The sequence below is a fragment of the Triturus cristatus genome, chromosome 6, assembly GCF_964204655.1.
Source record: "Triturus cristatus chromosome 6, aTriCri1.1, whole genome shotgun sequence".
Taxonomy (NCBI): domain Eukaryota; kingdom Metazoa; phylum Chordata; class Amphibia; order Caudata; family Salamandridae; genus Triturus; species Triturus cristatus.
Genome location: NC_140589.1, coordinates 219,103,979 through 219,119,618, shown reverse-complemented (window position 1 = coordinate 219,119,618; position 15,640 = coordinate 219,103,979). Strand labels below are relative to the sequence as shown.

The following is a 15,640-nucleotide window of genomic DNA, read 5'->3' as shown; positions in this document are numbered from 1 at the left end:
CTGTGAATCGGGCCCAGTATCGTTAGATAATTTATACATATTAATTATACAATTCCATGATAAATCAACATTCTTAGTTATTTCATTTTCATAATCAAATTCATTTTATCATTAAATATAATTCATAAAATTTCCGATTTTATAAACTTTTTTTAACTTCAAACATGAATCTCCCAAGGGCACATGCTATGTCCAACCAGGACATTCCCATTAACAATTCTACTGCCTGTGCACAGTTTTTCATACCGTATTTAAAAAATATTGGTCGTAAAAACTGTTTCTGTGTAGCAAGAACCTTAAATCAATGTAGTAGCATGTGCAAAACATGGCATTTTGTGTCTAAGTTACAGGTACACTTCCCTTCAGAATCCATCATAACCCCTTTTATCCGGTCATTCACATAACAAGGATTAATTCCTATTCGTAATCTTAATACTTCATTTCTAAGAAACTGATTGGGTAATATATTTATGTACGGGACCCAGTGCTTAATTTGAGCTGGTGCTTTCCGGTGCTCAGCACCGGCACTTTATCATCAACACTGGTGCTTGAGCACCAGTTAAGGACACATTCATTTTCAGTAGGCACAGGGCGATAAAGTGATTCACCGAGAATCACAAAATGTTGTCGACGCCGAGACTCAAACCTAGTTCCCCGAAATGGAAAAGATAGTACTAAAAATGATATCCTATAGTGCCAAAACAGCTTCCTTGGAGAAATTCGAAATTCCACAGAAAAATCACCTGTGCACTGAGACATGGACACCTGAAACGGGTTTGGTAACAGACGCCCAAATTGAACCCTAAGGAACCTAAAACACATTAACAGGCCGGCCGACATTGAGTGAATACGGAGTAAAATAACGGAATGCTTCAGGTAACTGAACACCATTTTGCTGCCCCAAGCCAGCGCAACCGGGAAATACTTGAATTTAATCTATCAACATCTGAGACAGTAAAATAAACCAATTCGAAGCCCATTCCTCTCCTGAAAGTGTTCTTCAAAGCAAAAGGACCACAGCATCGTTCACCGACCCCATCAGAAAAAGGTTAAGAAGGGTAATCTCGAGTCTGTCTCTGTTCCTAGCAGAAGTTGTAGCGTCTCTAACCCTACTGATTTCCCCAGTGTCAGCACTGGTGGCCAGATGCTGATTTGGAAACAGCATGTTTTAAACCTGGTGTATACATCTTGTTTTATTGTACTGTTTGTAAGTTTATAACGGGTGGATGTATAGAGGGATCAGTAACATTACTGTACATATGAAACGTTGACTTTTAGGGGAGAGTTTTTTAACTTCTGATATTTAACCTCTTCAATGCCCGTGACGAGCTGGTCTCGTCATGGGCCGCGGTTGCGCTGTGCCCATGACGAGACCAGCTCGTCCTAAACCCCGCCCGCTAATGAAACGGCCGGCACAGGGCGGGGAAAGGGGCGGGCACTGAATGGGTTAAAACGAGTGTTGATGTTGTGAATTTGTGTACATTGGAAACCTATTTACAAATGAAACCTTTCTTAGGGTGTCATCGACGATTACTAATGCTGTATAGTCATGTTGTGATAGTCGAGAATTAACCTGAACACACTGAGTGCCTTCTGTGACGCATCCACGAAAAAAAAATAGCCTGGTTCCCCAGCTCGGCAGCTTTGGCCATTACATCACATCCTCTCCCCACTTTTAGGGTTTCATGGCGTCTGTTTTAGGTGGCGATAACAGGAGAAATGGGCTGGTAGAAGCTGCCTCCTGACAAGAGCCCTGGCACCTATTATTTTACGAATTAACCACTGACGGGACCTGTTGATCAGATTGCCATGACTTAGTGATAAAATTCACCAATTATTTTACCTCCAGGTACTGGCAATCCTGGTCTCGAGAAGTTTATTTTCCTATTATCTTCAGTTCTTGCCTTAAAACATCAATTTGTAAGTCCTGAGGGTACAGTTTAACTCCCAGTTCCCTACATACTGAATCTAATGGTTTCCTGACCCCCTCGGCCCATTTCAGATCACTCTGCAAAATTTAATGTTTGCACCACTCTGCTATTTCTTGCTCCTACCCTTTTTCCAGGCGTTGCCGGAATCTTATAAATGCCATATGTGCCATTAACTCCCAAGATACTATGCCCGTTTCTATTCTTACTGCCTGAATCATAGATGAGTTGGGTAGGGACAATAGATTTTTTAATACATTTTCCCTCTTCAAAATCCCACCGTCTTTTGCCACTCATATACAATATTTCAGCTGATTTGTTAATTAATCGTTCTAAAAAGATAGCACTTTTGGGAATAGAGCTTTTCTTTGTTCATTTGCATTACTTTTAGTTCATGATAACGTGCTATTGGACTTACTGTTTTTTGTTAAAAAATTAAGATGTGCATTAACACTGGTGCTATTAAGCATGCAGTAAAATGCTGATCATTTGTCAAAAGTAATACATATGTAAATATGTAAGACAGAAATATTATACAGTGCTGCAAGTAAAGCCCCCCGTCCTCTACCAGTGGATTTTTGGCCAGCCTTGGCAAATAATCCCCCGCTGTCTGTTAAGACAGCTCGTAATTTAGCAGAACTACTAGACAGTAACCTACAATTGGACTCCCAAGTGAATAAAACAGTGAGCACATGTCTATCTCTGCTCTGAGCTCTCTGAAAAATACTTCCTTTCTTACCAGCATCAGCTAGACCCCAAGTGGTAAGGAGTATTATCATTAGCAGACTAGATTATTGCAATGCCCTACTCCTGGGAGCCCCAGTTTCCTTGCTAAAAAAGTTGCAAAGGATACAAGTAATCGCAGCTAAGCTTGCATTAAACAGACAACGCAGAGCCTCTGCCTCGCTTGCCTTAAAAGATCTTCGTTGGTTACCCATTGCGCAGAGAGTTCAATTTAGGACACTCTGTATTGTTTATAGGGCAGCTCATAAAATGGGGCCTAAGCCTTTACAGAGGAAATTCCTCTGGTACTCTCCAGCTAGAAGCCTCCGTTCTTCCTCAGCTAATTTGATATGTATTCCACATTTTAACAAAGCTTGACTGGGAGGCAGATCGTTTAGTCTTGCAGCGTCCAGACTCTGGAATACATTGCCTATCGAGATCAGACAGATTAATACTCTGCTGCGGTTTAGGAAGAATCTGAAAACCAGACTTTTTCATAGTAATTCATTATTCAGCCCCTTCGACCCGACCTTTCCCAGTTACGCACAGTGTCCTTTAAGTGGTAATCCCAGCGCCAGGATACCCGCTGGGTGGCAGCCGCGCTATAGAAATGTTACTTACAATTACAATTACAATATTTCACAACATATACAATGCAAACCTAATCCTTTCATTACTTTTCATGAGAGTCTGCTTTGAGTGCACAGGTTACCTGTGCACATGCAGTTTGTTCAGCAAAGGAGCTCCACTCATATTTTCCATATTGTTACAGACGAAGATGTAGCTGAAAGCAGCACCTACACATAGCCTTGCTTAGTTTTTGGTGGATGCGTAACTCCCACAAAATGTGGTGGATGCCCTGTCTACCATATTAATACTGTATTGAAATCAATGGCCCTGTAAGTACAGCAAATGTCTACTTTTTTTCGTAGTTAGTCCCAAAATCATCAAACATGCATCCCAGCATTCACACACAAAAAAAACATATTGGTTTTGCCAATGCTTATTCATTTGAAGGACAGTAGAAAATGGGTGGCATATTTCAGGAAAATCCTATTCAAGTCCTCTGATGCTTTTTCAACAAAGTGGTGTTGCTTTAAGTACTATGTTTTGGCTGGTTGTGTGTGCATACTGAGGCTGGTGGATACTGAACCTCTAATATGCTCTTTCAGTCATGTAGAGTGCCGTCTGAACACAAATGAATGTTGGTCACTGTTGGACTTGGCCCTTTAATACCTGAAGCCCTTATTTGCAATCAGCAGATTTTCCATTTAAATGACCACAACATTTCCCACTAAGGTGGTTTTACTAATGAAAGTTCTTTTGTAGTTCCTGATATATTTTGAAATAATTACACTATCCATTTACAAGCTGTTTAAATGTTGCGTTAGAAAGAAGAACTGGCATTTCACAGCCTTTTGTTTCCCAATGATCATTTGACAAAAAACACAAACTTTAATAAGAGAAAGAAAAGTAAAGACCATTTTCCAGGAACAGATATGCAACATTTAGTAAAAAGACAAACTGACACTTGACCTCTGGCCTTTAACAGATAGCAAATGTGTCAAGATAAAAACAAGATTTAAAGACAGTAGTAGTTCTCTAACCAGCAGGGACTAGTAAGTGAAAATAGCTTGAATTGATAAGAAATGACTTTCAACAGCGAGTGGGCGAGCAGATTTTTTGTGGCCTGCTAAGTTAAGCCTGACTGCTCTGTGCCAATCTGCCAGAGGGTTGAGCAGATGTTAATTTAGGGTCATCTTGTGCCTCACCCTGACAGGGATTGTGGCTGCTGCTTGACCAGTGGTCACACCCCAGTCAATCAACAACCACATTTCTCAAAGTCACCTTAAAGTGGAGTAGGAGACCACCCAACTTTAGTACATGTGCATTACTTCTCCACCCTGGGAGGGGATTTGGAGACAGATATGGCTGTGGGAGCTAGTGCCACTCTTTTCTGGTTGGCAGTGTAAGGCATATTTGTACTTGCGTTGTCCATGACTTAGACAGAACGGTGGCGTGTATTTGAGCAGCAAGATCAGATTGGCCAACTTAAAATGGCATCAAGTAAAGTTTCTTGATATTATTGCCCTGCTTTTGGAGCCCTGGGACTCTCTTTACGACAGTTAATATTGCTCTCTGCCTCCTCATTCCCTCTAATGTGTTACAGTTACAGATTGAGTACATTTTGTAAGCATGCACTAAACTATTGTCTATATTTTTTAGGTTTGCCCAAGGAACAACTTAAATTCTTTAACCAGCATTGTGTAATTCAAGCATTCATAAATACAAAATGCATACCTACATACAAACATAACGAGGCTGTGGGTCATCCATCTTCATCCACTGATCTGTACAACTGTCATTAACGTTTTGTTCCTGCACACCAAAGTATGCAGCATGGGCTAATGGGCTAGCCAACTTCAGGCATACACATACACATTTTTCTTGATTATGAGAACCTTCATCAAAAAAGAAGTGCTCATCAGTGCTGGGGCTAGTAGGGCAGAGCCTTATTTTGCCAGTGCTCTTTTGTTTGAATTCTTTCTATTTTAATTTTGTCATCCTTATGTGCCTTAAAGTTACAGTATTTCAAAGCAAAAAGTACATTTTATTTGAGCCAATGAGAATCATATTTTTGTGTGATGTACACCAAAACTGAAAAGGGTTTCTAGGCCTGTTCTAAGTACATTTATCTACTAAGTAACCAATTAAAATGATATGATGTGATCGCATTTTTTAAATTTAATTGTTTGAAAGATAAGATTTCCTTCAGGTTTACCTTGTTACATTATATCCATTCACTTAATGAGATTAATTATTCATGTACAGACTTTTGTTGATATTGTTGTGGGCATAATGTAAATATTGTGTAACAAATTGATTTTTCCTTTCATGCAGTGATATAAAAGGAAAAATGAAATCATGTTGGATAGTCTTGATCTGCCCTTTAAGTCTTTTCTTCAATGCATCTTCTGCAAATGCACCAGGATGGAGTGTAAATGCACTGTCTTCTGCAGACGTAAGTCTAAGTAAATTATCTTTTTATGTTTCTAGTGTATTGATATATTTTTCAACTGATCTTAATTACAAGCATGGTAACACACATGCAATCTATGAAATAATGTGTGTATGTGGTTTTGTACTGCGCAAACCTATTTGGATGGCAGTAGAGCATTGTATAAGGTGTGAGGTGGTGGTACAGTCAACAAGCAATTGGAGGCATAGCTGAGTTCTGAGGGTGGAAGCAAAGGATCACTGGTGATAATCCCCAATGCCGAATTCCACCACATTTATTATACAAGTCTATGGCAGATGAAAACCAATGTAACTGTAGTTGGGGATCCATAGTATCTTATTCTCACAGTGCCTATAATGAGTCTTTTTTGATTGGTGCCTTAGACATCTGTTTAACTTTAATGACACCATGTATTTGAGGAGGTAGATTACAGTTTCACGGATGCCAGGTTTTGTGAAAAATGAACAGGGTCTTCACTTCAAACCTTGTTGGTTGACAGGAAATAGAGGTACAGTCAATGAGGGTGAGGTACAGTAAATGCATTTCAGACTCCAGTTGAGTGTTCATGTATGATTTTGTACTGTAACTTGGAATTTAGTCTGGCTGGTATGCCTTTATCGAGGTCTACTGTTAGACCAAGGATGATGCATTGCAGTTAATACAAAAAAGCAAGATTCTGTGGAGGATGCAAAGTTTGTAGAACACATTGTTAGTGATGCTAGTTACTTGTGGAACAACAGAAAGGTCTACATCAAGTTTTTCTCATTTGGCTGAAGGTAATTTGGAAGAGAGTTGGAGCTATTCGATATGTCAAGTGAATGTAGGCAAGATGCAGTTGAAAGCCACAGGACCCACGATTTTGAGCACTGAAACAAAACTAGATGTGATTCATCCCATTCTAGACCGGGCACTACTCAATTTACGATTTGCCAAATATATCCAGGCTCCTTAGGCACTGCAGTGTATACCTGGGTATCATTGTTCTTGTACGTTAATCTGGGTTATATTTGTAGAGGAGAATGTGACAGTGCCAAACTTTATACGGATACAAAGGATATTTGGTAGAAGTAGTTTGACCTAGTGAGATTTTCTGAATAGGGAAGTAATTGGACTTTTCTCCCAAGCAGGGTACATTTACAATTGGAGATAAATATTGTCACAGGTAACTGGCTTAGTAGTTCCAACTTTGATTTCACATTGACAAGTACATATCAACCCCAGGTACATGAGAGGACCCAGTCTCTCAAGCAGATTTCATGTTGATCGATCATAGACTCTATGGCAAAGCACTACCTTTGTACATTACTGCTATTTTACTCTGATACTCAGAAGGCATTTCTATTGCACCCTATAATCTTCTAATGGAAGCCTTTATACATTACATAGAAAAGACATGAAACACAAAATCACAACATTTATGAAAGAGTAAACAAATCATGAGGAAACATTTTCGTAGAGAACTTAAAAGACCTGGATGAAATATTGAGGACACAACTCCAACCTATCAGCAATACAATAAACTGGAGTAGCTTAGTGTGAGAAATCTGGACCTCTTTGCAGTGCCCCCCACTTTGTACCGCCATTTTGAGTACTAGGTGCTAGTTTTCTGATTCTGATTGTGCCCTGAGCTCTGCTAACCAGACCCAGGGCCAGTGTTCTGTTTAAAAGTACACAGTTATGTATCATTATAATTGGCAATGACAGAGCCCTGTAAGTCCCTAGTATATATTAAGGCAAGGGGGATTTAAACTACCTATAACTCCCTAGTATATAATAGGACACGGAGGTTTAGAGGCCCAATAGATTTGCTGCACTTGAGCATGCACAGCCATGTTGCCTGTTGTCATTTTAAAAGTCAGCCCTGCCTTGCAGGCAACTTTTAAATTGTAATTATAAGCACATTTTCCTTTGGAATCACCCCCAGAGTCTGCCACACCAGCCACACAGGAGCCCCTGTAATGAGATTAAGGAGAGGGATAGAAGGGGTGGGTTAGTGAAATTTAGCCACATCAGTGGGTTGAGTTAGCCAGATCTAACTTCAAAAGAAAAGAATTAGCCATTTTGGATTTTGAGAGAATAGTGCTTTCTTGGACAAGAATATGCTACTCGTTGGAGGAAGTGGTCATACAGCTGGGTGACACCCTGTATCCCATTGGTCAGGGGTGCCCCCCTGCTTGATGCCCAGAAAGTGTGAATAAGTATGGGAGAGCTGCATAGCTCCTCAGATCTGCTGCCTGATACTACAAGGATGTAGGGTTCTAACAGCACCCTTAGTCTCACATTTTAAAGAAAAAAATCACAATGAATTTGATTTCACCTGGATGGTGATTGATCAACCGTCAAAACCAATAAGAGGTGGTAATATCCAAAGACTTTTGAACAGGTGTGAATGTTGCTGGATAGCCCGTTGTAACACCATTGAACAGGGCTTGAACACTCTTGATGAATGGAATTCCACAATATCATAATTTTTGTCCAATCCATTATAGCTGTCTACCCTGCTTACCCAAGACTGTAACTTTACCGTGATGCTGTCCATTCTTGGGCATCACCCACATGCAATCATCAAGTTCTCTCATTCCAACTGTCTCTCTCTTCCCCCCCCTTTTTATCCCCCCCTTCTTCCCTTCCCTCTCCCCCCCTTTTTTCCCCTTCCCTTCCCCCTTCCAATTGTACCATTCACCCCTCTCCCTTCCCCCTTCCCGTAGGCTTCCTTGCCTTGTCAATTATTGGCTGTCATTTTTAAGCCCTTTGGTTTGTCAAGGTCCTAATATACATCTATTTAGAAAATGCAATTTTCATTTTTATCTCCAAATGTTCAAATATTTATTCATGTTATCATGTCAATTGAATTGTCACTATATCCATTCTTTATTTTATTATATCTGGTATTTTTTCTTCTCACTCGTTCACTGTTCCGGTAATTTGCATCGATCGCTTAAGTCTTTCCTCTCTCTTTCCTTCGCCGCTCTATCACCGCGCCTTTCACCGCGTGCTCTAGTCGTTAGGCCCTTCCCCCCACGTGACCTACCCGATACTATGTTTACACCCCCTGGCCCGTAGTTTGCAGTTCCTGCCGGACTAATGCCGGCCCGGTGCACGCTACGATTCTTCATTTGGCGATTCATTCCTGCATCCTAATCGTAAGTACCTCAGCAATGCGACCCCGAGCACTCCTATTCATTCGTCTCCTCCCCACGCCCGGGCCTCGGTCCTGACCTTTACTCTCCTCTTTCCCCTCCAGATTACCCATTCACTGGGTTTCGGACCTCCGCCGGACTGCAGTAAGTTTCTTTCACCGCCACCCTGGCCTCCGATCAACCCTCTTCTTTCCTCACCTCCCTTCATTTCTTTCTAGCACCCAAACTGCCCACACGGGACCCGAGTAATTTCTGATGCAGTGTCTACCTTGCGGCCACCGGTTGTGACTCCACTGCCGTGTTCCACTGCAGTAAGTTCTGCTTTCAGCTTGACAACCTTCTCTCGCGCCCCCCCCCGGTCCCTCCTCTCCCCAGCCACCCGGTTCCTCATTCATCACCTTCCTGTGTCTCCTCGTCTCCCAGTCTCATTACCCTTCCGTCTTCTTCACCCAACCCGCCTTACTGACCCGTACAATAGTGCGTCACGCCGCCTCACTCGCGCCCGCGATCCGCTCTCTCATCGGCACTACCTTGACCCATTCTCCCTTCTGTCTTCCCTCCCGCTCACACACACTTCCTGTGTGTGCACACTGTCCACTCCTCTTTCCTCTCCATGCTCTGTAATTTCTTCCCTTATCGTACGCTGTCACAACCCCTCACGGCTCCTCAGCCACTGTCATCCTCTTTACACTCGGCCTCGCCCTGCAATCTTGACACTCATCGCCCTTGCCAGTCACTGCCCTCCTTCACTGCCACCGCAGGCTACTGTAGATTTTACCCATGATCATTACACTCATCACTTTCTACTAGTCATTGCCTTCCTTTAGAACCACCGCGAGCGACCATAGATATAAGCGTCTTCCTTTTGACTTGACATCTCTTCTGTCCCTCCATGGTCCACACCATCTTGAGATACGTTTCCTCTCATCCTTAGCACTGCCTTAAATTGTATGTAACCAGTCCTGATGATGGCCTAGATTTCTACAGGCCGAAACGCTGTCGACTTCAACAGCGTAACTTCTGGCGCCCCCATGTTACGGACATCCTATTCATTGTCCTTTGTAATTTGTTTATCATTGACTGCCTGGATGTCCTAAATATGTAATACTTGTTGTACCACTTTGTTACTCGTTGTGCCCTACACCACCGCTGTATATACCACTTCACGTGTCACTTGCGCCGTCACAATTTTCACGAGCACTTGTGCACAGTATCCTATCAGTTACATTTCCATTAATGTAACGCAGTGCTTTCTGTCCATGTGATTGTACATATGATGTTCAATATGTCCTACATGTTTTAAGTGGCTTCAAATACAGAAAATCCTACATATATAGGTCTCCCTGTGTTTTGCCTACTGTATTTGTTCCCCAAATGAAACCCACATTGAGACATTGTCGTTTGATATAATGTACTGCCCCAGTCTCGCTGTGGTTTACGGGCTACCTCCTGTGGTCTGATATTGAAACTACAAGGAGGCGAAGGACTGCCCTACTTGGAAACTTGATCTGCTACCAAAAGGTCTGCTCTCTGAAGGACTGCACCGTAAAGATTAACGAGTGGACTCCCTGCAAGCTGCAGGTTAACTGAGCCCACCTGCATCAACTCCATGAAGTTTCCATCCTAGAGTGTGTCCAGTGGACTTTTTAAGGATTTGGCCAGGTGCATTGTGGGAATTGTAGTCCCAACATCCGAAGGACCATCTCAGAGATTCTAGCATTCTGGTTTGGTGTTGTGGACACTTCAAACCCTCAAGGAGACCTTCTGGAAGAAGCCCCAGAGGTTTGCATTACATTTTGTGAAATGCTCCATACGCTGACCAGGTGCATTGTGGGAGGTGTGGTCCCAGACCCCAAGAGGCAAACCAAAGCATCTGAACCCTTGGCTGGGGCTGTAGACCACTTTCCTGCATCAAGAAACATTTCTTGAAGTAAGTGTACTGAACTCTTGACTTTGTCCCAGTGCAGCAAGACCTTTTTTAACCCTTTGAGCGATATTTGCTTGAAAGCACTAGTTTTACATTTGATGTTTGTAAATTCATATCCCTGGATCTTTGTCATTTTGATGCCTATTTGTTCATAAAAATATAACCTATGTTTATAAATGGAAGTTACATTTTTATTTTGTATTGTGTCTTGCTTGTTTAATGTATTGGTGTTTTTAAATTCTTAACACACTGTCTCCTAAATTACACCTGCCTGCTTATTGCTAGCTACCAAAGGATGAGCAAGGGAATAATTTATTGAGACCTTGACTGACCCTTTTATTGTGTTAGTGGCCTTATTACTAGTGGTAAGTCACTACTTATCACTACTAATAATCCACTTTTCAACACTTGGTAATAGAGAAGAATGTTTGGTAAAGAAAATACATTTAACTATGTATGATAAAGAGTTGTGGCCTAGTAAACAGCAGGGTGTAACTCACTAAAGAGCTCCCTGGCTCTTTTGTGTTCTCCCTGAATTTACATGCTGGACTCATCCCGGTGAACTGCTGCTTGCGATCCTGAAGCACTTCTGGGCCACTTCCTGTCACAGAGGTGTTTCGTAGAGGAGGTGATTCCAGAGTTTCTAACATTAAATTCTGGTTGATGTCAGACCTCCGTCTCTGCACTGATCGTGCCTTGCTGGACCACCAGAGATGTGGAAGGTGTGAGTCGTGCAGCAGGATGGTAAGCTATGGGAGGTACACCTTCACTGTGTGTCCTTGCTGGGATACCAGAGTGTTAGTGAACGCAAAAAAACATAACTAAAGCTAGTTACAGCAATATTTTCTATTCCCCTCCTGTACTGTTTATTTGACATTTCAGTTTTCAATAGTCGATTCACTACCAATTTCATATTTCTATCTGGATATCACAAAAAACACATACTCAGACTCCCTGTTGGTATTCAGCCAGAATAGTGGTTCCAAAATACCGTCTGACCATATTATTGTGGTCATTATATTGTGACTAAAAAAATATGAAAGGTAAGTATATTGTTTTTGTAGTTTATAACATCAAAGTTCAATATATTGTTTACCATTGTTTTTTAAATATCGCAGTGTATTGTATTATAATTGTATTTCTTTACTTTATTGTGACATTTATTTTTAATAAACACATAATCAAAATTATCGTAATGCTTGATGCAGTTTATTTTCGCTACTTGTTTTTTTTTGGGATGGTTGGATGGGTAGTATTTTCTGACTGATATTACTTACTTTATTTATATATTTTTTTGATTTAATTTTTAGATTGGTATTTGCATTTTTAATTTTTTTCAGTTTTTTTGTGTTTTTGGTGTTATAGATGGGTAGTCGTATTTAAAAAGAATCTTAATTAATAATACATGTAAAAACGGTTTGAACATTTATTAAATGTTTTTAGTTGAATAATTAATTTTAGAAAATTATATAAATTTTCTTAGTTTTCTTTTTCGAATTGTGTTTTTTTCAGATTTTGGAATAGTGGGCTTTTATAAACAATGATTAATAATTTGAAATGAATACCCATATATATAATTAATTTAATGTTGCATTCAAATTGTGATGCATTCATCTGAAAAATAGTGCCTCTTTTGATGGCAGTCGGACTGCACACCGACAGGCCATCGGTAGTGGTCACATCACTGAGAATCCTTCCGTCTGAATCCCAGATTGCAATCCTGTCGGTCAGATCCACAGTGGTCGAGGAGAAGACTGCTGCCTCCCCCTGGAGCAGGGCTAGCAGTGCGAATCATATTCCCAAATGGCAGCGGTTCCGAGGCAGGCCCTGCCGTTTGGATTACGATATCCCTATCCGACCACTTTTTCATGTGTGGAAGACATCATGAAAAGGCTGTCGGAAACAGAATGTGAGGGGCCCAAACAGGCTCCCACTCATTGTGGGACACTGTAAAGTGGGCATGTAGAGCTCCCACTCTCCTCCATGCACCGTGTGCCATGCAGGACATGGTGCATGGCACATGTTGCTTAGAGGTGCTCCATACCATAACGGTTTGTTCTGCAGCCCTTTTCCCTGGTCGCAGCACAAGCCGCTGTGGTATGGAGCACTTTCTGATTGCCAGCACAGCGGTCATATCATAACGCGGCAGTCAGACCGTCCGCTACCAAAATGAGGCCCAAAGTTTTTTGTTTTTATGTATTCTTTTCAAAAATATCTTGATGGGTATTTTAATTTTTGGGTGTATTTTTACACTATATTTGTTTAAAGCATGTTTTATTTTTCAATTCCAATTATTAATAACACCATTATTAACATTTTTAATTAATATGTATTATTCATAAATGTAATTTTAAAGTTTACTGTATAAGGAGTTAGAATGGAAAACATATTTACATTCTTCGTTGGGACTTGATTTGAAACAGATTCGCCAAACCTCAACAATGCTTTTCAGCCATGACAAAACCAGTGCTTAATTTGAGCCGGTGCTTTCCGGTGCTCAACACCAGCACTTTATCATCAACACCGGTGCTTGAGCACCAGTTAAGGACACATTCATTTTCAGTAGGCACAGGGCGATAAAGTGATTCACCGAGAATCACAAAATGTTGTCGACGCCGAGACTCAAACCTAGTTCCCCGAAATGGAAAAATTGTACTAAAAATGATATCCTATAGTGCCAAAACAGCTTACTTGGAGAAATTCGAAATTCCACAGAAAATTCGGCTGTGCACTGAGACATGGACACCTAAAACGGGTTTGGTAACAGATGCCCAAATTGAAACCTGAGGAACCCAGTGTGGCGGCTGGTATTAAGGGGCGTGGGGGGCGTTGCCCTACCTACCAGCATCGAGAAAACCAAAGGGAGAGAGAATGAATCACTTCTTTTAAAACTGCTCTGTGGTGTTCAATAAACACCATGGAGCAGTTTTAAAAGAAGCCTCACTGCTTAGTGCTCCCCCGTGAAACAAAAAAAAGATTTTACTTAGTGTCAGTGAAACTATGTAAAATCTTTTTCTTGTGCTTGTCTCGTAGTCTTCCTGCGCAAGAGCGCATGTGCAAAGCTGGGCGAGGACTATTCCTCGCCCTCGAGGCAAGCGAGGAGACTGGTGACATCAGCCTTGTCGGAGTGGCTGAATAAAGCGCAGGGCATGGCTTTCAAATGGGGCGCTAAGGAGTTGGCCCAGGGCGCGGACAGTCGAGTGCCATTCAGGATAATGGTAAGGGGCAGGGCTGGCGCACAGTGCAGGGGAGTGGCTAGCTATGCAACTTAGGCAGCTCCTATTTCCGGGACACAGTTGCTGGAAAAAGAAAGGCGCCTGTAGCCGTGGTGGTTTGAAACGAGCGCGCAGCAGGTTGGTTTACTTTGAAGTTACCGAGCTGAATTGGGGTATGGGGGGGCGGCCATTAATTATATAGTATGGAGTCTTCCTGCTTGATTTTGTGTCCCGTGAGAGATTGCGAACATTCCTTTCGGTGTTCCTCTGCTAAATACCTAGCTAGGGAAAGCTCTCCTGGGTTCTCATAGGGCCTGGCCTTTGGTTAAAACTTGTTTATTTTGGACTTCATAATTGTGCTCCTGCAAATCTGTGCCAGTCTAAGCAGACGACGGGTGAGACTCCTTGGTTTCACTTTCAGCTCATTCGTTCCCAGTTTTTACAATGTGCCCCCTGTTTAATTGCCACATCGTAATATCAGACAAACGTATATTTGGGGGAAAACAGACATGCGTGTTTTTTTTAATTCCTCACAGTTCTGCCGCATAGAGTGGGGAGTCGACTTCTTGCTTTTTTCCAGAGGAGTATTTTGAATAAAAGATGCGGGTCTTTTACTTCTCACAATTCTGCTGTATGAAGTGGAAAGTAGTCTTACGCCCCTGTCGAGTTTTGAAAAAACACCGTGCTTTGCACGTGCAAGGTAGGTGAGAGCCACTCTTTCCTCTCAGTACTTCCAATGTAGCCGTGTGAAGCTTGCAAGAAAGGCAAAGATTGGTGATCTTTAATCTTTATAGGGTTTAAACTCTTATATTCCCTCAGCCTTTTAGGCAGCCTTTTAGGAAGATATGTTGAAACGGTGCTTGTTAGAGTGTCACTGTTGACGTCATCATGCAGGGTCTGTGACATTGTGTTAAACTGGCACTGAACACTGTAGAATCGGTTTTGATATTTACAGTATATTCATAATTTTTGCACCTATGATGTTGGCGTGTTTTGTTGAAACCAGGGATGTAGGGTGATTGGGCATTGCAAGTGGGAGGATGATTGGGGCATGCTGGGACATGTAGTATTAATGGGAAGGTAGTGGGAAAGATCAGGGTCAAGTGGCAAAAGTTACGCAGCTCTGCTTTAACATACACACGTGTGGATAATTGGAGTGTGTTTTAAAAATGAGCGTGCTCGAGTTAGTAGTTGCCACTGTCAGCGGTGCGGTTTGTCTTGAAGAAAGATTAATACACGAAGATGGGATTAAATACGTTACCAGCGCTGCCAAGAGTTTGAATTCGTTGTATTGGTGCATGAGGCATCAGACATGCAGTTCAAAGAAATTAGTCACGGTAAGCATATTTCAATCGATTGTTTTGAAAGAGGTGGTTTTGTTAAGGCAAGGGACTGATTGGTAAACATGAGGTGGCACAGTGTAATTTAAAAGCATTGGTAAAGCTGTTTCAGGACATATGAGGGTACACGGACAATGCTGTAGGGCGTTCAACCATGAAAAGTTGTTTGAGAAGAGATATGATGCAGGCAATAGATGATCAGTAAGGAATTAACTTATGCTGTTTTTTATGTAGAACATATAAATGGTAATAAATAAGGCATAGTTTACATAAAGCATGCAGTGGTATATGATTTTTTAATCATGGTTTTTTAATTTTTTCTGGAACAAAATTTTGATACTGATGGTC

At 41.5% G+C, this 15,640-nt stretch overlaps 1 protein-coding gene across 5 annotated transcripts in view; it reads left to right on the top strand.

Moving 5' to 3' along the window:
- LOC146816674 (adhesion G protein-coupled receptor F5-like) overlaps positions 1-15,640 on the top strand; it is a 788,188-nt gene that overhangs the window by 51,394 nt on the left and 721,154 nt on the right. For all 5 annotated transcript variants that reach the window (XM_085609153.1, XM_085609151.1, XM_085609154.1 and 2 more), the window contains exon 2: positions 5,553-5,673. In XM_085609153.1, coding sequence (XP_085465279.1) covers positions 5,569-5,673 — 105 coding nt within the window. In that variant the 5' untranslated portion in view covers positions 5,553-5,568. The remainder of the gene's footprint in view (positions 1-5,552; positions 5,674-15,640) is intronic.